We start from the raw sequence: 25,000 nt of genomic DNA on the forward strand, positions 1-25,000 counted from the left end.
TGAACTTGCGAGATTTGCAAAGTTTTGAGTCTGTAACATCGGGTGAGTGATGTTCACTTAACACATTCACTGCCAGCCTTTTTTTTTTTACTGTAGGTAGGTTCTGCCAGAGGGTTTTTTTGAGGATTCTGGCTCATCTTTCAAGACCAGAGGATTCTTTTCTGCTAAGATTTTGTGAACACACAATATCTCAAAAGAACTAATATAATGTGTGCTTTCTCTGTCTAAAAGAGTTAGTTTGTAGAGTTAGTAGTTATGTAAGCATTAGCAGTTGAATACAGCATGGTTTCAGCGTCTGGAAATTTATTCTGAGTTAAACGGCTTTTTGTGAAATTCGATAGAACAGTCACTTTAACCATTCATTTTTGGCATCAGTAAGACGTCAGACATCTAAACAATAGTTTTGAACAGTAATTTCCTCCATAACAGCAGGAAACCCCGCTCTGCTTCCAACTCCTCCCTCCGTGGGCGTTCTCCTCCGCAGCGTTTGTCACAAGCGAGTGTTCTGCTGCTGCTGCTGCTGCTGCTGCGAGTTTGAGCAGCCTCCCTCCCTGGCAGCGAGTGTGGATAGGGCTCACTTGTTTCTTGGGTTTGAGAGCTTTGATGAAGCTTTGTGCGATTCTAGGCTTTATGCTGCGTGTTTCAAAGTGTTTTCCACCCAGTCTATTTTTGGAATCCCCCACCGCCAGCTCCCAGCGCGATAATGCGCGAAAGTGAAAGCGTTTTCGCCAATCCATTTTACAGTAGAGAATGGTTTCCTCGCGCGTTACCCTACAGTTTTGGCTCTGCTTTTCCTAGTGTGGAGAGCACTGTCGCCACTTAGTGGGTCCGTGGAATGGGTTGTACACGTTCGCTGACTCCAATATTTTTATAGGAGACGTGGGGAGCGTTGATCCACGTCCCACCGTCAAAAAAAAAAAAAAAAAAAATTTAAGCCGAGATAACTCGTCTTTGGCAGTGAACCGTCGGATTCTGTAAGCCGAGATAACTCGTCAATGGCAGTGAACGTGTTAATACGAGGTGAGAGGGTGTTGTTGTATGGTGCGATCTCAGAACCAACGATGGAGGGCCACCACACTGTGTGGCACTAGCAGTGAGAAGGTACTGTAACACAGAAAATGCATCATTACAATCAGTGTCTAAAAGGCAGCGGGTAACACAGGTGCAAGCAAAACATGAATGAGCGTTTACAACTTCCAATCCATTTAGGTGTTCCAGGCAGTCAGTGCCGGGGGAACTCATCAACTCAATGTTTTGGTTGCACTAATGCACCCGTCTTACTTCCTGCCTTTTAGACACAAAATGGCTGAGGTGAAAAAGGGGAATAATAGCCAGAAAGAAGTAGGGGTGTCAAAAATAATCGATTATAAGATGCATCGCGATGCGGACGTGCACGATTCTGCATCGATTCACAAATGTCAAAAATCGATTATTTAAAAAGAATAATAATAATAATAATAATAAATAATCAAATAAAATATAATGGAAGTACATGCAGTTGTTTATTTTAATTATGGATCATAATACAATGCAATTCCAAATGCACTTTTATTTTAAAAGTAGCCACACAGTGAGAAAAAAGAAAGTGAGAAAAAATATTGGGGGGAAAAAAGTGATGCATCGATTTAAGATGCATCGATAATCGTAATCGAATCGTAATCGAATCGAATCGTGAGGCCAGTGAAGATTCACAGCCCTAGAAAGAAGAGACATTTGTCCTACCACCTAAACTGTGATGCAGCTGCATTGAGGGAAAAGTCAACAGAGCTTTGAGTCATTAGTATTCAGCAAAGCTTTTGGGAGCTTTGGCTAACTGCTGTCGGTGGTTTGTTGTTAGTCATAGTGTTGGATAAATCAACACAAAGGCACCCAGGACAAAACCAGGGTTCAAAATGCATTTGAGTGGAGAATTCCAAACAAATTAATCTGTTTTAATCTTGTGCAGTGTGCACAGCAAATTAGTGCAAACATGCTTCGCTGTTTTTATGCATCTACAACACCATCAAGCCAAACGAGCAGCAGAGATAGTTTTATTACCCCAATAACATATACATCACTGCTATTATTGCCACCGATATCCGCCCAAGTGCGGTTTGTAATGCATTTTTTTTGTTTCCGAGCTAAGTTGTCGTTATCCATTCTATGATTAGTGTGAAACTCACAGCACAGGCACATTTGTACACATTTAAGGCGTAAAAATGAAAGATGTTGAAAGTAATTGCGAGCGCTCCCGTGAGTCTGCTGCACCCACATTGAGAAGGCAACGATATCACACTGCTGAGACTATCTGTTCCCATTCTCCATCCCGTCTGCACGCAAATCCCCTCCGTTCAGCCCTGATATCCCTAAATGTCTGGAGCTGGTAGGGAGTAGAGCACTGGGGCAGATATATGATATCCCTCATAAACACTGCAACAATAAACTTTTTTTATTGTACAATTGAGTTTTATTTTGTCAACAACACAATACTTGTCTGTCTCAGCCTGTTCTCTCACTATTAGAGGACATAACCTTGAAGCATCCTCACAGTAACGGGCAGGCATCGCTGCTCTGATGCCTTCTTGAGGATCATTCGAGGATTAGGCTATGACTGTTTATGTCTGTTCAATCTCTTCTGGTGCGTCTTGTGTTTTTGCTGACATTTGTTCGATATTCTGTTCTACGGTTGATTGTTGATGATCATTCTCTGCAAAGCCCATTAAGACATGCATGTGATGATGATGGGTGAGATAAATCAACTTACGGTAAACATGAACTTGAGTCCTCTGAAGATAGACTCGCTGTCTGGAGGATGGTCTTACAGGAAGATATTTTTGTAGAACGATCAGATTTACTGTATTAGCCTCAATGGACAAACCCAATCTATTAACACTCATCTTGTGCTTTTCAATACAAATTAATTATAATAATGTATATAGCACCTGTCAAATGTCACTAATTCCTTCCAAATGTTCCAATAAGCGTTTTTTTCTGGAAGGAGGGGCACCAAATGATGAATAAATAGCTTTACCAGATATCCTGTTCAACCTAGAAAATAGATACTTAGTGATGTGTTCAGACGCAGGATTTCATGGTTAACAAGAAACAACAAACTCTGATAGACCTACTACTGTATGCCTAGGCTAATACAGGCAAGCTGGGTTAATGACCTGACATGGAAAAGTGTGACCGAACCAAGCATAAGGCAGTTTGTCAGTGAATTGTCATCATGTATTGTGATGATGGAGAAGCTTACCTACATTGTTAAAATGGAAAATGCTATTATATGAAGAAATATGGGGGCAGTTTGACTTTCTAGAAAGAGGACATATCAGTCATATCTTGTAAAGTATCACCCACAAACAAAGATGTAATGTGAGGACAGGGATGTATGGCATTCTGCACGATGCTATTTCTTATTTTTCTTTGACATTCCACAACTTTGAATTAGATTTAAGAATTGATGGTCGCATCTTCAAAATCAATAAACCGGTACCCGAAACCAAGTGAAATCTAATGTGTTATTTTACTTGTATTTTGACTTTTTGTTTGAACTGAAGATTAAGAAATGGCTTTCTTCCAGATTTTGAGTCTCTTGCCTCATGCCAACTGTATGGTCTACTACGGTCTGTGTCACTGCCACATTATGTGTGTTACATTTGTTTATAAGAAAACACTAGAAATAATATATTGTGAAAGAAAAAAAAACTGCTGCATGTGTGTCCTCGTACACTGAGGAAGACTTCTGTCGAAACGTTTGTACCTGCCATCTGCTTCAATTAAATTAACAAAAGGACATTTTTGAGAGTGCTGTCTTTTCTTCTTCTCCTTCATGGTTCCTATATGAAGGAAACCCCCGGGAGGCACGGGGAGAACATGCAAACTCCACACAGAAAGGCCCTTTTTGACGACCCCACCCGGGCGGTGGGCACTCGAGTACTAGCCTACTTTTTATGAAAGACTTGGATGTGCAAATAATCGCAAAGCCAAACTTTCCAGCAGCAAGCTCCTGAAATGGATGCCGTTTATTCTCAACAGAAAAACTCTGCCTACCTGCCTCTCTCTCTCTCACGCCGGGGAGGGCGAGCTACGACTGCATGTAAACGGGAATATTAGTGGATTTTTAATTTAGTCGGAATAGTGTCATTTTCCGAATATGGGCAAAAACCGGAATATTGTGTGCATGTAAACGTAGTCACTGTGATACCAGATTCTTAAGCACAAACAGCAGAAGAGCATGCACTCAGTGTTGCACTGTTGCAGGTGCAGGACACACAATTGATCAGCGAGCGACAGGAAAAAAGTAGAGTCTGCACACTGCATCGAGACTTAGTCCCAGTCCCAACACATTCAACATACACCTGACGCTGTTTCAATGCACTTATGATACACTTCATTTTAAAGTGTTACAGCGCCAGGAAGTCGAGCCTGACGGACCCCTCTGTCTCTCTCACTGCTTCTCCTCTTTTGCGTGTCTCCATCACATGTTCTGGCCATTTCCTCTCTCTCTCTCTCTCTCTCTCTCTCTCCTCCTCTGAAAGAGAAGTCACTCTCAGCAGAGTGAACGGCTGTTGAGGGAGGGAGGGAGGCTGTGTAGCTGGAGCCCAGCCTGTAGTGGCAAGTTTTGGCTGGGGAGGGATGCTGCCTGGTCCCTGCTGAGTTTTGGAGCTGAGACAGCAGCTGCTGTCACTGTGTTGTCGGTGCCAGAGAGAGTGAAAGGACACTCTCAGAGATGGCCGCATCATTTAAAGCAGCATAGAACACAGCGTGCCCGAGCCGGAAAATTAAGACCAAAACTCCTCTCCTCAAACAATGGCCATACAGAGTAAATGAGCCACTGCTGAGAGATATGGGATGAGCAATCTCATGTTTCTGCAAAAAAAAGATAGCCGCACAAGACAAAATACTAGGCACTCCTCATAGAGAGGCAAAGTGGAACGTCACTTCCTGCTTCAGCACTGTACCAGAGATTTTCATCCGCCATTTATTTTCCCATAGACATTTCGTAAAATGCTTATAAAATAGTTGTACTTTGTCGAACCAAACGGTTCAGCTAACGCTATAATCGGGAGAGCCATAGAACATATCACTCGGACCAAAACTTTAAAAAACATCGAAAAAATATTTTCTTTAAACCTGCATTTTTGGTCAACGTTTTGGTCCCAGTAGGAATGTTATGCGATCTCTCCTGTTTCTAAATATATCTGTACGGTTTGGTTTGAACCAGTAAAACTATTTTTATACGCATTTTACGAAATGTGTATGGGAAAATAAATGCCGGATGAAAATTTCTGGTACAGTGCTGAAGCAGGAAGTAGGCGGTCGTGAGTGAGTGAGTGAGTGAGGTGAGTGAGTGAGTGAGTGAGCTGAGTGAGGGAGTGAGTGAGTGAGTTGAGTGAGTTGAGTGAGCTGAGTGAGTGGAGTGAGTGATTAGAGTGAGTGAGTGAGTGAGCGAGTGAGCGAGTGAGTGAGTGAACGAGTGAGTTGAGTGAGTGAGTTGAGTGAGTGAGTGAGTGAGTGATTAGAGTGAGTGATTAGAGTGAGTGAGTGAGTTGTTTGAGAGTCTGTTTCCCTCATGGCTCCTGTGTGTTCACTGTTCAGTAAACATTAGTTCCATTAGGTAGGAAATGGTTCAGTGAACGGCAGCCACCATCACAGCCAAACCCCAGACCACTAAACTCATGCTTGTTTGAAGCATTGAAGCACATTGCGGGGACACATGCAGCTACACAGGTCAGGGCACAATGGCAGATTTCAAAGAAATCAATTTTCAATGCGTTTAAAGAGGGCAGCCAATCCACTGAAGGTTGGCATCATTGAGAAAGAGGGCTGATTGCATTTCCAACATCAAATCCACGTCGTCAACAGTGAGAGAGCTCAAGGCCACGTGTGGAGCGTTTTCACAGAGTCAATAAAGCAGCAAATGGCCAATGGTCCAGTACTGTCAACCAACTGAACTGTCATTACATACTAGGCTATATAACCAACTGAACTGTCATTACATACTAGGCTATATAACCAACTGAACTGTCATTACATACTAGGCTATATAACCAACTAGGGATGTTCATTTTGAAAATTTTCCAAAATCGATAATCGGTGAGAATTAACGATCAATTATCGATTATCGATTTTATTAATACTTAGAAAATTTTCAATTTTTTCAATTTTTTCAATTTTTTTTTTTTTAAACAAAATGAATGCCTATGGCAGAAAATACGAAAGACAACGTGTTCTCCTCAATGAACTCTTTATTTCAATGTGTCTCCTCTCCAACACTGCTGTCCCCGGCGCATGCCGGTGTGAATTTCTCATGTTTAAAACAGTTTTGTTGGCACAAAGGCCCGTGCCCAGCCAGAAAACTAGAGACTATATGAAGCTCCACCTCACGTTAGTCGGCTGTGCAATGGAGTGGGGCGAGGAGGAACGATTTCCACCCAAACCTAGTCAAAAAAAAAAAAAAAAAAAAAAAAAAAAAAAAAATTTTTAATAATTAAAAAATCGATCCAAATGCCACAGGATCGATTCCAATCCTTAACGATCGATTATCGATTTTCGATAATTGATGAACATCCCTATAACCAACTGAACTGTCATTACATACTAGGCTATATAACCAACTGAACTGTCATTACATACTAGGCTATATAACCAATCTAATGTGTGTTTGTCTTTTCCAGGTTGGGGACGGGACAGGCAGACACACAATGTGCAGTGTGTAGTAGGGCTGTCACTTTTCGTTCGAAATTCGAATTCAACTTCGAATGTGGGGGAGGAGGGCATGTTCGAATGTATAATTGACCTGTTCGTTTTTTTTTTTTTTTTTTTTTTTAATGAACCAAAATTAACCAACTGCTGCTTGCTGGTAATGTTAATCCCATGTCAGAAAAAGTCTCCAGATTTGTCGCGTTAGTCTCTTCTGAGAAAGATTGTCTCCAGGGTCTGAAAAGTTGTCTCGAGTTGGATGCAGCCAAGTTTGTGAGGCAGTGTTGTGACTGTGAGCGTCCAAGCTAACACGTCGGGCTGATGATGCCCGGTGGCCTGGCCTGATTTTTTTTTTTTTTTATTAACCAAAAACTTCGAATATATTCGAACGGATTTCGGGCAATTAAAGTTTGTTCGAACTTTATTTTGGGAAAAAGTGACAGCCCTAGTGTGTAGACACTAGATATGATAATAAGATTGATGTAATCTGCCAGCAAACAAAAACAAACAAACACAAATGGGCACGGGGATTTTGTGGATGGATTCAGTCCACTGCCGATCCCAGATGTTTTCGTTCAATCGTTGTGTGAAGCTGGAGGCTCTGTGGGACTGTGACAACTTGTGTTTTTATCATTAATCCCTTCAAAGCGCATGTGTCACGGTCAATATAAGTCCGTGTCAAGGTTGAAAGCATGGAAATCAACAAACGTGCGTGAGTTTTAGGCCTTCAAGCGATGTAGAGAAATCCTGGAAACTGCCATCTCAAAAAAACGAGAATGACGGAAGGAATGGAAGAAACAGAGAAAAGAAAATCTACAAAGAGAAGAGAAGGAGGAACAAAGAAATTAAACAATGAAAGAAAATAAATGCGAGTAGAAAGTGAAGAAGTACAGGAGGTGAAAAAAGCAGGTTAGCCCTCCATGGGTAAAGAGTAGGTGCCTCAGTGCTAATGAGTCCACCACAGAGAGAGGATCATCCAGAGAGCTTCTCTCTCACCCTGGAGCACAGCCAGGATGGAGGCGAGCCCTGCCAAAACACCCCCCCCCCCCCCCCCACACACACACACAAGAGACACACACACACATTGCACAGGCATATTGATTTGGTGTGTGTGTCCTGGGGCATCCAACCCCCGGACGTAATTAAAGCCCTTCTGTTGCCTGACTAGGAGCCCCCTCCTTACCTCTCTCTCTCCACTACATTTCTCTCAATCTACTGCACCCCCTCCAGTCCAGCCAGTCCAAACCACAGCGGGTGGACCAACGCTGCTTTGGCTTAGAGAGAAAGGAAATGATAAATCCAAGAGGAAGGATGAAGGAGCCCAGGGACACAAGTGGGGACTAGTACCCAACCCATTTATCAGTCGGACAACAATATATCAGGCTGATATGAGCCTGATTTGGCCTATCGCAGAAATATCTGTCTCGGCAATTTGGCATTATACATTACTATAGGCATCTCTCGCGCTACGCGGGCTCGCTAGGCCTCGCCCGCCCTGCAGCTCGAACGCTGTGCGGGCTCACTTGCTCCCTCGCCCGCCCTGAAGCTTGACCGCGTCACAACGCATCAATGATGACATCACTGAAGATGTCACAATGCCTATGACATCATCAGTGATGTCACAATGCTCAAGTGACATCACTGATGACATCCCTTCCAATTGAATGTTGAGTTGATCACTTCCAGGACAAAATTGAAATAGAGAGAGAACAGAGATTGCCCACTTGCCCCTTATAGATAGATAGATAGATAGATAGATAGATAGATAGATAGATAGACAGACAGACACCGATATGCTCCAATATTAACACTTTTTTACAGAACATACAGCAGTGGTGACCAATTTGGGGCCCGCGGGCCTCTGTTTGTTTTGGCCCGCCACGGATTTGGGGGAGAAGAAAAAAAATAAAAATAATAATAATAATCCCCCCGATTTTTTATCCAGAATGCAACTCGGGCAAGTTATCAGATATCTGCACTGATTGCAAAGGGTGGACGAGCTTTTTCATGTGATGACTTTGTGAAACAGTGTCTGAATGTGGCTGCGGATACTGTGTTCACTCCTGAGATTGCATCCCTGCAAATTGTCATGGCAAATTGTTTACAAAAGATGGACAATAAAGCTGATTTTCAAAGTACCTTGAGGATTTTTCAAGTTGTGAATTAAGTCAAATTTCTCTTGATTACAAAGGTGGAAAATACAACTGTTTTTAACTGGGTGTTTACTGATTAAATGTTTAAGCTCCCCACAAATGCAGATGTTTTTTTTTTATATATATAACCAATTGCAAATTATTACAATTACCAAACAGATAAAAAGTAGATTATTATATTGAAATGTTATTTTAGATTTAGAATGTTAATTTTCTATAAAACACAATACATTTTAATGTAATTCCACAACGTTTATTTTTGGCCCTCGGCCCTCCACCCAGATTGAGTTTTGGCCCTTCATGGGAAAGAATTTGGGCACCCCTGACATACAGTATAATGCAGAAAACAATGCTGGGGTGATTTAGAATTTGTGTCATCATGTAGTTTGTCCAGCAGAGCGCGCTCCATTGTCTACACACTCAGCAGCTTAGCAGAGTAAGCCTGCACATCTCAGCTCAGAAGATAGTGGAGTGGCTGTGGAGTCAAGCGGTGTCTTCACAGTAAGTGAACTAGTTTGTGTCAGATACATACAGTACAGTTAATAAACAATGGCCGCATCATTTTCCATTTTCAATACAACTCTAATATAACGTTACCCCTGTCCCTGCCTGTTACTCATGCTTATCACATAGCCAGCTACTTTGTCAGTACAGTCACGTAACGTTAGCAGACTTTGTCAGTACAGTCACGTAACGTCCAGCTACTTTGTCAGTACAGTCACGTAACGTCCATCTACTTTGTCAGTACAGTTACGTAACGTTAGCAGACTTTGCCAGTACAGTCACGTAACGTCCAGCTACTTTGTCAGTACAGTCACGTAACGTTAGCAGACTTTGTCAGTACAGTCACGTAACGTCCAGCTACTTTGTCAGTACAGTCACGTAACGTCCAGCTACTTTGTCAGTACAGTCACGTAACGTCCAGCTACTTTGTCAGTACAGTCACGTAACGTCCAGCTACTTTGTCAGTACAGTCACGTAACGTCCAGCTACTTTGTCAGTACAGTCACGTAACGTTGGCAGACTGTCAGTACAGTCACGTAACGTCCAGCTACTTTGTCAGTACAGTCACGTAACGTTAGCAGACTTTGTCAGTACAGTCACGTAACGTTAGCAGACTTTGTCAGTACAGTCACGTAACGTTAGCAGACTTTGTCAGTACAGTCACGTAACGTTGGCAGACTGTCAGTACAGTCACGTAACGTCCATCTACTTTGTCAGTACAGTTACGTAACGTTAGCAGACTTTGCCAGTACAGTCATGTAACGTCCAGCTACTTTGTCAGTACAGTCACGTAACGTCCATCTACTTTGTCAGTACAGTCACGTAACGTTAGCAGACTTTGCCAGTACAGTCACGTAACGTCCAGCTACTTTGTCAGTACAGTCACGTAACGTTAGCAGACTTTGTCAGTACAGTCACGTAACGTCCATCTACTTTGTCAGTACAGTCAAGTAACGTTAGCAGACTTTGTCAGTACAGTCACGTAACGTCCATCTACTTTGTCAGTACAGTTACGTAACGTTAGCAGACTTTGCCAGTACAGTCACGTAACGTCCAGCTACTTTGTCAGTACAGTCATGTAACGTTAGCAGACTTTGTCAGTACAGTCACGTAACACCCAGCTACTTTGTCAGTACAGGCATGTAACGTTAACAGATTGAAAGGTAATGTTAAGCACCGGAGCAACTTTCTGCAGCTCAGCAGACAACGGTGCGGTGGTGGATTGAGTCAGATCAGTGTTGATTTCACGCTACGTTGTGTTAGCTCATTGGTAAGATGCAATGCTGGAAAGTAAACAATGTCCCCCATCTGCTCTCCGTGGCAACGAGCTTATTATACTCATTTGTTACATTAGCTAACTAACCACGTAGCTACATTCATACCTTGTCGGCTGAGTGGAAGCTAATGTGTTGTTTTGTTCAGGACTCTCGCAGTTTGGGACGCCCTCAAACCGAACGCCTGGTTTTCCACCGTTCAAAGTTTCCCCTGGACAACGCGTAAATACGGTACAACACCGCTGCCAATGTTCATCTCTTGGCTCGGCAGCAGCGAAGATAAAGTTGGGCTGTTTGTTTAAGGAAGCAGCCGTCTGAGTACCTGTGCAGGTGTGCAGAGTCATATCGCTGCACAATAGAAAATCGATATCGGTCACAAGAATCCCATATCGGTCAGACACCAGTGGGGAGCGGGACAGAAGGAAAGGGAGATGGAGTCACTAGATGAAAACTGTGTGGGAGCGGATGACCTGGGTTGTGACACCGTGTGTGTGTCTGTGTGTGTGTGTGTGTGTGTGTGTGGATGAGTCAGATAGAGAAACCTTTTGGACCATGCATGGCCTCCACTGCCACCTACAATGGCATAAGATGAACAATCTCCTCTCTCAAATATCAACAGCAATAGAGATGCAAAGTCACCGCCTACTTCCTGCTTCAGCTCGCTTCAGCTACGCACCAGCCTCGGAGAAAATATGAATGTTGTTGGTCAACAGCGAGAGGCATTTTTTTTTTTTATCCCGTTCGAGTTGTGCCAAGAAAGTACACACGTGATTTTTCCTCAATTTAGAAGTTAAATTCAAGAAAGCCGCAGTTTTGTCGTAGAACTGAAATGCTACATTTAAGTTTTATATGAAACCGCTCAATCAACTACATCTCTCGTCTCGCGCAATATAGGTCACGCCAACACGGCCTGGCGTGCATGCCTGACGCGTGCTTGTGTGTGTCCCTACCTCGTCGGACAGCTGTGTGTGTGTCCCTACCTCGTCGGACAGCTGTGTGTGTGTCCCTACCTCGTCGGACAGCTGTGTGTGTGTCCCTACCTCGTCAGACAGCTGCGTGTGTGTCCCTACCTCGTCAGACAGCTGTGGGTGTGTCCCTACCTCGTCGGACAGCTGTGTGTGTGTCCCTACCTCGTCGGACAGCTGTGTGTGTGTCCCTACCTCGTCAGACAGCTGTGTGTGTGTCCCTACCTCATCAGACAGCTGTGTGTGTGTCCCTACCTCGTCAGACAGCTGTGTGTGTGTCCCTACCTCGTCGGACAGCTGTGTGTAGGGAGTCTCCGCCGTGGCCAGGATGAGGACAGGGCTGAAGGAGGGGACATCCTGCAGCAGCGTGTAGAAGGTGCTCTTCACAGTGTCGCTCACCGTCTCCCACCACTCGGAGATGTGCGGCACAAACACCACGCTCGGCATGCTCCGACGGGCCTCACGGAAAACCTAAATGGCACACAGACACGTCCCACAAACAATCCTCAAATTTGTATGTAGACATTTATAGAAATTAATAAACGTAATAAATTACTTAACCTAACACCCTTTTATCAAATTTGTCTATCTATTTGTAAATCTTTTATAAGAAAGATCACAACCAGTCTCACAGTTGCCATCAAGTTTCAGTTGGATTGGCCAGTTAGATGGCTAGGTTACTCTAGGCTTACTTTTCTGTCACATTTTCATTATTAAGCCGACTTATGACTGCATAGTATCTTAATTACTCAAAATATAAGGCGAGTAAAAATGGCAACCATATTTTTTATTTCGGCAACCAAAAGCTCCTGCCAGGTTGCCACCCCGGCAACCACTTTTAAAAGTGAACGTGGAGCCCTGTGTGGTGGTGCGTTGTGTCAGTACATAGCCCTACTATGCCATGATAATAATAGCTCAGGGAAATGTCCGGCCCCCGGGCCCTTAACTTTCTGACAGTGGGGCCACCTGGACAATATAGTTGATGAATAGCCCTGCTGTGCTGTAGTGTTATGAATGTAGATCAGAAGTACTGCTTTTATTTATGTTGATTCCTTAACATTAACTGAATTGACTTAAACTTTGCTACCAATCCCAAAATCCCAAATAAAACATTTATTAACTTTTATTAACTTTTCATACACAACTGCCATGCTCTCTAATCTATGCTGCTATTCACTTCCTCTAGAGTGAATCTACTCCTGTGTCACTGGGAATTGAACAAAATGAGCTCTGGTCTCAGTCAGTACACTAGTCAGTACATTAGGGGGGGGGGGAGGGGTAATTGATCGATAACAGGAATCGATAAGGCAATCGTGTTTCGATCCGGTCAGTTCTGGAAACACTGGACCTGGGTTGCTTAAATAGAAGCGGGTCTCGCTTTCCAAAACCTAATGAGAAAACGGTTTACTTGAGCTAACTAGCCCTAGTAACTTATGATGAGCATGTAAACACGTCTGACATGGGGCAGGTAAGTAAGTGCATGTGTGTAAGCCAAGTTCAATAAAAGGAATCATGTTGTAGAAGTAGAAGTTTGTCCACTGTCCTTGCCATGTTTTATTTTATTTTATTTTTATTTATTTATTTGTTCTCTCTTGTTTTTGTTTATATTGTATGTTCTTGATGTAATTGTTGTCTGGTTTAATTTCTTAGGTAAGAGACCTCGCATAAGTCCATTAGGGTTTCTTGTCTCTTACCTGTACAATATTTTCATACACTCATATCTTTCATTTGTTCTTGATTTTAGTATGTGCAAATAAATAAATAAATAAAATAAAATAAAATAAAATAAAATAAAACTGTGGGACCACTAATGACAAACAGGTTGCTCTACAGTAAGAGTATTTAACATCCAAGCAGTGGAGAAGTGATGCTGTAGGGCAGCCGCCCAATGTCAGACATGGAAGTCGTTTACCCCCTCAAACCCTGACTAACTTGGCCTTATGGGTACCTCTGCACCTGTGTGTGTGTGTGTGTGTGTGTGTGTGTGTGTGTGTGTATGTGTGTATGTGTGTGTGTGTGTGTGTGTGTGTTTTCTCATGCATCCCTGTGCCTGTGTGTGTGTGTGTGTGTGTGTGTGTGTGTGTGTGTGTGTTTTCTCATGCATCCCTGTGCCTGTGTGTGTGTGTGTGTGTGTGTGTGTGTGTGTGTGTGTTACCTGAGCACAGGACTCCTCTGGCGTCTTGGCGCTGACGGAGTAAAGGGTGGGCAGGTCCAGGCGGTGCACCGGCAGCTTGTCCAGGTGGTGCAGCAAGGCAGGGGCCAAGTGGGAGCTCTGGCCTAGACCTGGGGCCCCGGTCAGCAGCAGACGAGGTCGGTATGCTGTGGGCTGCTGGAGGGCGTTGCTGGAACCAGAACTCAGCGTTAGCCTCGCAGCCTCGCAGCCTAAAAGCAACTTTTCATCAAGTACGCGACAGGATCCAAAAAAGAGGCGGAGCTATTTTCCTGTCTGCTTGATGAGAGTAGCAGGATGCTTAATTGAGTAGTAACACCACGTTAACTCAATTTGGTTCCTGGGCTGAGGAAAAGTTTAAGAGTTCCTGTCTGGTCTAACGTGTTTCCAAATGCATTCAATCATTTGTAGCAGACTCTCACTGATGTAAAGATGATTCAACTAAAACAATAATCTAGCTTCAAAACAAAACAAACAAGCCACTAAAAAAAAGTTACAATTAGATTTACAGTTTCTGCCTTCGGCGTTCGCCTTAACATGATTACATTCGCTATGCTGTTCCAGCACTCTGCAGCATGAAGCAACCTAGGAAATCTCCAAGACCAATATTGGCTCCAAATGCAATCAGAAGCCACCAAGATCAATAGGTCAATAGTCAAAATCCTAGTTTAGTTAGAGAAGAGTGTGTGACAAAACCATAGACCTTGTATTGCGACATAGATACTGTAGTAGATAGACGCTACCTTTACTTACAGGGATTGTTCAAGTTCATCTAATCTCTATGATGTATTATAACAAAAATTGCAAAAACAGCTAATTCAATTGGCTGAGGAGAAGAGACAAAACAACAAAGGGTGGAAATTCTCTCAACTCCCATTGCTACAAAAGAAAGAGAAAGGAAAAAAGGGCAAAAAATGAGATACTTTCTCAACATTAATCATCTTTGACTGATGTCTGCTCTACCAGGAGCTGCCATACTTTGTGCGTCCACAAGGTGGTGGTAAGGCACCACAGTAATTTGCAACTGATGTACAGTGATTGCAACTGTACATCTACAGCAGGATTTGCCTAGTTTTGAATTCAGACTGGATTCCAAACTCAACCAGTGGGCAAAACAGATTCCAATATCACTCTTACGAATAAAAAGCTTGTAAGATAGACCTTTTATAACAGTGTGATAGGTTCTGCAAGGACTGGGTACTTAAGGTTTGGGTGATGTCTCTTTCTAGTTTTCTTGGTTGTATTCTCCAGGTGTTTATGTGGTTTACTTTTCTCTTCCAAATAAAGCATTTGCTTGAGATAAGTGATTTTGTGAACTCACGTGGAGAACTGGAGGAAGGGTCTGTATGTTGCTGAAGAGGAGAGCTTTGGGGTCTTTGGGGATGCAGCAGGCTGGACATCATAGATGGAGGCAGAGCCTTCCTCATTGTCTTCATCGCTGTACAAGTCCTCTTCTAGCTGTTGATTGTCACCGCCTAGCACAGGGAGGAAGACTGCTAACACACAACCGTATGTGTTTGTGTGCAAGTACAAACAATTCATTTTCCCCTGCACCACTGGGCAGAATGGCAGCAATTTTGAAAATGCCATTTGCATTTCCCAAATACTCAAAGTCACAGCTCAATCCACAGACTAGCAAAATCAATTAAAAGAAAAACGATGACTAACTTCAGATCAGCAATTTCACCATAAAAGAAATTAAGAAAAATATGTCAATATAAAAAGCTGGCTTATTTAGGAGAAATGTAATGGCTTATTAAAGAGATAGGACACCCTGGGAAATTTAAATCATTAATGGTCGCAATTTAAGAGATACAACTCCCAAAATAAATTTGGTTAAGCCTCGCCATGTGGCTAATCTAGCTAGACTAACCACTCTCCTGTTGACTGGAGCGGGAGAGCAGTTAGTGAAGCGCTAGCAGAATGGCTGACTGGCAGCAGTGTTTCCCCTACCCTTTTACAGGCCTGCCAGGCCAACAGCGCCCCCGCCAGGCCAGAAAAGAAATTGCAAAAAAAAGAAAAAGAAAAAAAAATACTTTTGGGAGTGGGATTTTTCCCCCCTGCTCTCCCAAAGTTTCAATAAACCTTTATGGCATATTATTACAATACAACAATACTGTTGTTGACAGTGTTGACAGTAATAGAAGATGCCAAATCATTCAAAACAATAAGCATTTTGCTTTTAGGAGCATTGTGCCAGCGTGCGGCGCTGTTCCAAAACGTGTCAACGTGTGTCGTTGCCTGGGAAACGCACATCCCATAATACAACAGTTCGCATCGCATCCCATAATAGTATGATGATAGTTGGGATGCCATTGCAAACATAGATGCGAACAGGTTAGCTAAAAGTTTAGCGTCGCCAGCGAGGGCGCCCACCGTTGCGGTCGGGGTACGTTTCGAAATCCCTCCAGGCCTGACATTTTTTCTGGGGGAAACACTGGGCAGGTTATCAGCTCTCTGTACTGTCAGCATTCTCGGGGAAGGGGAGGGAGGGGGGGGGGGGGTTGACTTGATTCTGTGCAGTGTGTGGGTCAATGTAAAGCATTCTGATGATAAATGGAGCAGAGAGCAAAGACACCGAAAGTGAGAGGCAGAGACCAGATCTATGTCAAATTCTGTAACAAGAACAGAGACTGTGTGAGAGAGAGAGAGAGAGAGCACACTTAACAAGTGAGACAGGGGACTAGGGGAGAAGAGTGAGAAGTGAGGGGAAAGTGGCAAGCAGCAGACAGGAAAGTGATGGGAAACAAAAGACTCAGCAGAAAAACAGGGCTCCCAGGGTCCCCCCCTGATCCCTTACCGTGTGTGTTGTCCCTGTCAGTGGGTTGAGCGTGGGGGAAGACTCGGAGCAGGGCTCTTAGCACCAGGGAGAGGGAGTGGGCCAGCAGGGGCCTGAGGGCGGGCGCCAGGGCTCGGCCCGGGGGGGCCAGGGCCCTCTGGGAGGCGGGGACGATGGTCCTCAGGGCCCTGCTGAAGTCCCCGGAGCCCAGGACAATGGAGGAGATGTCCAGCTTCAGCTTGACGCTGCTGCCGTAGATCTGCGGGTAGCGGCGGCGCAGCGCCATCAAGGCCGCCTCTGTGCAAAGTGCTTTGACGTCAGCACCGCAGTAGCCTGGACAGCAGCAAGGCAGAGAGGGCAAAGGTCAGTCAGAAACTTTTTTTTTTTTTTTTTTTTGGTTCTCCTGAGTTTTGGATTTATCTTTTATTTTCTTCTTCTCCACGTTCGGGGAGCAGTCCAGGGAGCGTTGAGGCAGAACAGAAAAGTCAGCATTTTAAATCAAAGCCTTAAAAAGCACTGCTATCTTTGTTGTTACAGCTCGGTGAAAATACACCGTACAGATTCCCTACTGGCCAGCTGTAATTTAACCTGACACTCACTATTGCACAAAAAAATGACATAGAAGATTATATATGAGCGTCGCTCTCTCTTACCGACACATTTTTCTGCAAGTTCCTCAACAAACGGCTCAGCCAATTTCGGGTTCCAGTCCCGCGTGTGGATTTCTAAGATGTGCTTTCTGGCCTGCAGGGGGCAGAGTGGGATGGAAGAAGCGATAGATGTGAGAGAGAGAGAATGACAAAAGAAAACTGAGTCAACATATGAGGGAGCACAAGTCCTATGTAGCTCAATAGGTAGAACACTGCACCAACGCCGGCAAGTTTACTTGCCACTGTAGCAAATCAACAATCAATGTAGCAGAAGGTGTTTTGGATACGTGTCAACCAAGACTGAATAGATAAAGAGGAGACAAAGCAAGAGAAAGAGATCCAAACTGACTCAGGTGGGTGAGTGAGTTTAGCTGAAGGGCTTGAAGAGACACTAGAGCTCAATATGCTCTTCGACAGTTCCTCATACACTCTCCACATGACTTTGCTTTGCTGAGTAGACAAGAACAAAGTGGACTTTGTGATGAATCAAGGGCAGCATTTTGCATCATCTTTCATCACATGTTTTAGATTGAAATGACACGATTCAGCCACCCTTCATATACTGTACCAGTGTGGGCAATGTTAGGAGAGAGAGCTGAACTTGAATGTGTAGCGTAGCGAGAGCTCACTACTGGGTGGGGAGATTAGCCGGCAATGGCCTGCTGATTACGCTCGGATTACCCACGATCCCACTGTGTGTGTACAAGTGATGGAAGGTGACCAATTAGACACAGGCTCGACGGGGAAGAGTCACCTACAATGAATGCTCTCACATTTACGCACATCGTTTTGTGAAAGAACGATTAGGCCAAGTCTGCCCAAATGCAAGATAAAAGTAATCGGATATGAGTTTGAATAAAAGTTTGAAATTGTATTTTTATATATTCCAGAAACTTAAGGAGGATCTGCTTTGCCTTTATCTTGAGGAGGCTCAGGAGATAATGGATTTTGTGAGGCAACAACATGTAAAAACAAGTAAATCCACCATTGTAAATGTTGGATTCGATAGGTAAACAAATCAAAATAGGTAATGATCATGCAATTAGAAACACTACTGCACACCATAGTGTACTGAAAGCAGTTTGGTGAGGACTTTGCATTGACGGAGTCTCTATCGGTGTGTGTGTGTGTGTGTGTGTGTGTGTGTGTGTGTGTCCTATACACAATATTGACATTTCACTTTTCTCACCTCCTTGTCAGGCAGGTTGAACAAAAACTCCCGGTCGAAGCGTCCAGGCCTCCTGAGTGCCGGGTCGATAGAGTCAAGTCTGTTTGTAGCACCGATGACCACTATCTCCCCGCGACTGTCCAAGCCATCCATCAAGGCCAGCAGAGTGGACACAATAGAACTGGACAAAGGGAAGGAGGACTTGGTAAACCGATGCTGTTAATACAGTTAATACAGGATTGGCACTCTAGTAAGTAAGTAAAGTTTATTTATAGAGCAGCTTTCGCAGAGCAGAGTCACAAAGTGCTAGAATCTTTAGCTGCTTTTTGAAAATGTCAATAGAGGAGCAGATTGTAGGACCAGTGGATATGTGAATATGTTCAACTGGATCCTCCTAAATTAGATGGGAACCTATAGGTATGCTTTTTGTGTCTACGTGCAGGACAAAATGTAACTGGACATAATATAGCGCAACAATATAATAAATAATATAGCCCCTATTTTATGATTGAAAAGGCTCTCCACACGAGTATTGACGCAGCATGGTAGAAAGTGCAGGGCCTCTTAAAATGCACCCACATCAGCATATGTGAGTGTTTTGAATAAGCTCTGGTCCAGAATTTCAATGATGCGCTTCACAGTTCCAAATATTCCATCGTCTAGAATGCCAACTTCTGTGTTCCCTCAGGGTCCAGATAAACAAGGCTCCATTGTTTACAATTCTTACACAATAGGGTATTTTCTCACCTGCAGCTCACTTGAATTGGTCCAAATCAGGAGTGAAATTGTTAGTTTTATTTTTCCATTGGTACTTTTAGGTTTGCTTACAGTCAAATGAAAAACAAACGATACCTATTGTTACGTCTATTTGGCCACGGTGTCAGTCGTTTATTGGAGAAAAATGTGTTTTCCAACCAACGGATGCAGCAAATAACAACCTTGTCATTTCCACTTTGGCTATGAAAGATGTCACAAACTACTATTTAGGTGATTCAGTTGAGAGACGGTGATTGATTACGCGTGAGATTTCTGACACTGGACTCTGGCTCTGTCGGAACATAATCATTCAAACAGAATTAGGTGTACAGAATAATAGTTGGACGACCTTTGGTCAGAGGGATATTATTCGTCTTACCTGTGTATCTGGTCTTGCCTGCTAGAGCGAACCGGAGCCAAACCATCGATCTCATCAAAGAAGATAATGGACGGCCTCATCAGGTACGCCTGGTCAAAAGCATAAAGCCCCACGTCACATGACACATCCACTATGCACACACTGACCAATGACAATGGTTGGGTTCAGCTTACGTTCAATTCAGGCAATCATTTTTTCCTTAAAAATACAAAAACTGATATTTTCTAAAGACTGCCCATTGAGCCCAAACACGGTGCTGCCCTGCCGGCTCACCTGGTCAAAGAGGAGGCGTAGCTGACGTTCTGATTCGCCGACCCACTTGCTGAGGCAGTCGGCTCCTTTCCTCATGAAGAAGGAGACCTTCTTGTCTCCCTGACTACACTCATTGGCAAGCGCCCGCGCTACCAGGGTTTTTCCTGTCCCTGGTGGGCCATAGAACAAGCACCCTCTAAAAAGGGGAGAGGGAAGAGAGAGAGATATGTTAGCTAGAGGTGATAGCTACACAATACAAACTATGCTGCTTTGTTAATTTAGCAGATTTCGTTGGAAAGGTGCCCAGGACAGAATGCCTGTCTGGGTGGTGTCAGTCACGCAAGTGACGGAAGTGACATCATCAGAGTGAGGTGGGTAGCAGTGTAAGTCACGTTTTGCGTCACGAAAGTGACGGAAGTGACATCATCACTTCCTGGGCAAAAGTAGTTGGTGCGGCGCACAATTGCACAACTGTGATGTCACTCAGGCAGTTGTGATGTCATCAGTGATATGATGTCACACTCAGGCAGTTGTGATGTCATCAGTGATGTCAGTCAAGCAGCTGTGATTGAAGGGCCGATGGCGCACATTTGCTCAACTGTGATGTCACTGGCACTCTCCAGTCTCTCCACCCTGGAAATCGCACTGTTCTCAATTGAATGCATTCTGAGAAATACCTGCTCCCTAAGGAGACAGCAAAGCATTGCAGCAAGTAATGCACTCATTCAGCCACAACATTGCTGTGGTGAAAATACAAACTTACCGTTTTATGTTAAATGTTAAAATGTGTTGAATTTGTTGAGAAATACCAGGAAATTACTGACACCTTAATATACCTATGTTAATGTAACAAGATAATAATAACCCAAAGGAAATGCCACACAAGCAGGGTTGAGACTGTCAATGAGTGGGGCAGAAAAATGTAAAATAATATAATTTTTTTATCAAACTTTTGTCAGAAGATACTGAATATTTCCAACATGGAGACATGACAACCTTGGAAGCTAGTCGATTATAATGGCTCTTCTCACCTGGGAGGCTGAATCTTGAACTTCTCAAAAACCTCTGGATAAAGCAGAGGGAACACTACCATCTCCTTTAGTGACTGAATGTGGTTACTGAGGCCCCCCACACTGTCAAACTTCACCTGGGGAACACAAACACACATATACACAACACGGTCACCTAGGGATAACAATATCGTTCAAAGATTTTTCATTTTATTTTTTTAAGCCAGGATGCCTTCCTGTCCATGTTGCACTGCAATATGGTCTGGAACCAAAGGCTTTGGCATCTGGTTATTACATTACATGACATGATGTCATTTAGCAGACGCTTTTATCCAAAGCGACATACAATATCACATTTTGTCAACAGTACAGAAATCAACTATGCAACACAGTCAATAACAGCTGACCTTTTGACATCAACCAACTTTACCAACAGGTAAATTAGATCTACAAACTGAAAGTGTTGTTAATTAATGAGATATCAAAGCATCAAACATACATTTTAGACTTGACCATTTTCTCTTTATCTCAGTTGTTCCCCGCCCCCGTTTGCTACGTTCTATGAAACTGTATGTACTGTACGTGACGCAGGCGTTGTCTAGCCGGACGTCATTGTAAACAAACATTGTGATTCAGTCTATAATAAGGCTATTACTTTATTTATTTGCCATTATTGTGAAGGTAACCCTTATCCTGGCTGACTTGACACTGCTTGCAGTTGGTGATGACGTTTTCGGTTCCAGTCTGCAGGCGAATCGTTATCACAAACGTGTATGAATGCAGAATCAAAGGTCAGAAGAACGCAATGACAGTTTGCCGTTTTATGCAGAGACCGTCGCCGTCTAAACGTGGCCTTAAGAGAGGAAGACCAAAGCACTGCCACTAATGGAAACCGGGCTCTTCTCCTTTGAGAGATAGCCTGGTGACGCCAGGTTAGCAACATGCTATTTATCTCTGTACTCACTGAGCTATCGAGGTTCATAGGGTCCACGTCAGCCAGGCTGGCACCCACTTTTGCACGGTCGCGCAGCACCCCGTTAGCCAGGTCCTCTGCACACAGGTTCATGGGCAAACACCTGTGAAAGAAATTACATTGACTTAAGTGATTATATTTGAGGAATATGAGCGGTCTTAACTTTCAACATTTACGTTGAAAAAAAACTCCAATTATGTTAGAAAAGTGGCTGAAAGAAAACAGCAGATGAATGAATGCATGAAGAAAGAAAGAGGCAGCCATCACCTGTTCCTGGCACGGGTCATGCTCTTGCCTTTCCTCCGCTCAAAGCGTTCCTCATCAGAAGACGAGGTGGTGTCACTGCTGTGGATGGCATGTTTCTTCACTCTGGAGTGGACAAGTGTGAGGAACAGTATTCAGTGTAACACCACTCCCACTGCCATGTGCTTCAAGGCTCAGCAGAGACCAATATGAGCCAAACACAGTCCCAAAAACCAGAGCTCCAAGTTGATTATTAGCTGTAGTACTGTAGTTATTAGGTAGTGATTTGTATAGCGTCTAAAAAGTATAATTCGGCAGCAGACTTGACTGAAATATGTATAAGTCTCTCTACCACCAACCTTATATGGCTTCTTCTTGCTGGGGATCTGTGGGTGTCAAAGAGGGAGGGGTTGCTCTGCTTTCTGTTCACAGGCTCTGAGAAAGTAAGCACAAGCGCATTGGTTAACATACACCAAGTCCATAAAAATAGTTCCAGTCCAGATTCAACTGAGAGAAAATCATTAGATAACAATGTCTACAACACACGGACACACACACACACACACACACACACACACACACACCAAAATGTGTAAACAAAAGGTTTCAAAATGAATTCAGACAAGAGGAAATCCTCAGGCAATAGTTACCAATAGGTGGCGCCTCGTATCTCTGCACAGTCTTGCGCTGCCTCAGGTTGTACGGTCTGTCATTTTCCTCGCCTGCCTCCTCCACTTCGTCACCTTCGTCATCTTCGTCGTCATCCTCTACATCCTCCTCCTCTTCCTCCCCGTGAGATTCTGAAAGTCCCCAACAAGTGTGTGGTTTTCAAACTGAAGATGCAGAGTAATACTAGCCCCAAGCTTGAGCTTTTACAAAGTGCACTAACATCTCAAATAAAAGTTTGGGGGAAATTGGATGAAGTCGTTTGCAACGCATTCATCCCCACCTCCTCCTCGCACGGATTCATAAGCAGCACATGAGTAGGAGGACACTGACCTTCCGTCCCCTCCTCCTCTTCCTCCTGTGCCGCTTTGCTCATGACTTTGTGGTGGGCAGGCATGCTGAAGGTGTTCCTCCGTAAGGATTTCCTGCGCTTCACTCGGGAATACATGTCCATGTTTTCCTGGGAGAACGGGGCCTTTAGACTACTGACAAAACGTGGGAACTTTGCTAGGTCTTGGCGTTGTGCGTTACAGGCCGGCGGTGCTACACTCACCTCCTCGGTGTCTCCAGTCCACATGCGGAGTCGCTCCACCTCACGGTTCTGCCTAATGCTGCTGATGTTGTCCATCTCCTGAAGGACAGCCTCTGCAGTGCTACACGCAGAGACACAGAAGACCACAGGGTGAAATCACGCAATATAACACAACTAAAGGCACCTTTGCAGAAGTGCATCATGGGAGAATGTGCTTGTGCGGGAGAGAACGAGACAATGCACATCCCAACGGGAACAGACAGCCAGAAAGCAGTAACTGAAAAGCAATGTGGATGTTTAAAATGCTCTGTTGGCCTGAATGGGTTGTGAGTGAGAGTAGAGCAGAGAAGCAGAGAGCGTGAGCAAAACGCTTCCTCCTGTCTCATCTCTTGTGGTGTTACCTAATGCGCGCATTCATATTCAACGGTGAACTTCTTTTTTAAATAGGCCCAATTTGTTCAAATTCAAGGACCCAACACGGCATCGTTTGGGACGTGCATCAAGCTCAATTACTGTTACAAGACAGAATTTTTACATTTTCCAGGCATAGCTGAAGGCTTGCTTAACGCTAGCCGTCTCCCTTGCTTGCCGCCGTTTAACCTGCTTCATTCGACTTCTATCACACATGCACGCACGTGACCGTCGCACTCGCTTACGAAAGTGCCACGGTCGCGTGCGTGCTCGCGTGAAACAAGGACTCGCAGACATATATAGGTCGATATTGGCGTATAAAACTTTTCACAACACGTTTGTCGGCTTCACATTGACAGTGATGGATTACCTTTAGCAACCGAGAGACCATTTGGAACTGAACGGGAGTGGATGAGCCAGAGAGGTATGGCAAAACTTGTCTAGAATTTTACACAATCGGGCACAAATTAAGTTAAGCGGTTAAAAAAGGGTGGGGTGGGGGGAATTGCAAAACCTCTCTAACCATGCTGGAATAGTAGGTGTCGGTGATGCATAACGACGACCCACTTTCCTATTTCTCTTCTGTTTGAAGCCACATTCAGATATACAATATCAATATTATGCAAAGAAAATGTCACGAGTGCTGGTGTCAAGTGGTGTGTTGGCCAACTACCTGTTGACCAGCTGGTCAAACAGCAGGCTCTGGTTGAGGTGTTCAAATTGGCTCTTCTTCACCCTGCTGCCCCTCCTCAGCTCCACATGGCCGTTCATATGAGAGTGTTCTCCACCTCCAGTCCCCTCGTCCCGGTGACTCATATAGGCTGCACCAGCAACAAAAAAGCAAACTGGGGATCAGGTCGCTTAATAGCAAGCTGCTACAATATAACACTGTCCAGACGTCCATGCATAGCTGTACATGAAAGATTCATAAATTTTAAAATGGTTATTACCGTGCCCATTTTGCATTGTGCGAGAGGACAACCTGGAAATAAAACAGCAAAGGTGAAATATGCAAGATCTGAACCAGAGGATTAATGTACACACACCTTAATCACACATAACACCCGTTGAGAGCTCAAGTTTGAGTCTGTCTGTTCCACTACTTAATTACAGTACATGACATGAGTAGGATGAGCACTGATTTGAGTACAATGAAATTCTATTTAATTGCTTTAACGTAATTGTCTTGAGACAATGTACCGTATTCATTTTCTCTGCCTGAGACAACGTAATAAATGTACCAGTCTATCACCAAGTTCAATATCATAATAGTAAAACCACTGCAGTGTTATTCCACACATGGTTTCAAACTAGGTGAGATGGTAGCCACCAGCTGACCTGGTGTGGTAGGTGGGAATGGCCCAGCTGACCCTCTGGCCCTTGGTCTGAGGGGAGGGGGAGGTATCACTGGAGCTGGGGTCAGAGCTGAGC

General features: G+C 43.9%; 1 protein-coding gene across 1 annotated transcript in view; it reads right to left on the minus strand.

The window, feature by feature from the left end:
- atad2b (ATPase family AAA domain containing 2B) overlaps positions 1-25,000 on the minus strand; it is a gene marked incomplete at its 5' end in the record, with an annotated part of 100,574 nt that overhangs the window by 73,350 nt on the left and 2,224 nt on the right. The window contains 18 exons of the mRNA XM_083643719.1: positions 11,866-12,051; positions 13,736-13,922; positions 15,072-15,225; positions 16,551-16,862; positions 17,183-17,273; positions 18,369-18,528; positions 19,483-19,571; positions 19,756-19,930; positions 20,766-20,881; positions 21,709-21,820; positions 21,985-22,086; positions 22,320-22,395; positions 22,611-22,760; positions 22,960-23,086; positions 23,180-23,279; positions 24,243-24,390; positions 24,520-24,551; positions 24,908-25,000. The exon at positions 24,908-25,000 is cut by the window's right edge and continues 74 nt beyond it. Of these exons, the coding sequence (XP_083499845.1) occupies positions 11,866-12,051; positions 13,736-13,922; positions 15,072-15,225; positions 16,551-16,862; positions 17,183-17,273; positions 18,369-18,528; positions 19,483-19,571; positions 19,756-19,930; positions 20,766-20,881; positions 21,709-21,820; positions 21,985-22,086; positions 22,320-22,395; positions 22,611-22,760; positions 22,960-23,086; positions 23,180-23,279; positions 24,243-24,390; positions 24,520-24,551; positions 24,908-25,000 (2,410 nt within the window). The remainder of the gene's footprint in view (positions 1-11,865; positions 12,052-13,735; positions 13,923-15,071; positions 15,226-16,550; positions 16,863-17,182; positions 17,274-18,368; positions 18,529-19,482; positions 19,572-19,755; positions 19,931-20,765; positions 20,882-21,708; positions 21,821-21,984; positions 22,087-22,319; positions 22,396-22,610; positions 22,761-22,959; positions 23,087-23,179; positions 23,280-24,242; positions 24,391-24,519; positions 24,552-24,907) is intronic.

This window comes from Poromitra crassiceps, assembly GCF_964638095.1.
Source record: "Poromitra crassiceps genome assembly, chromosome: 9".
Lineage (NCBI taxonomy): Eukaryota > Metazoa > Chordata > Actinopteri > Beryciformes > Melamphaidae > Poromitra > Poromitra crassiceps.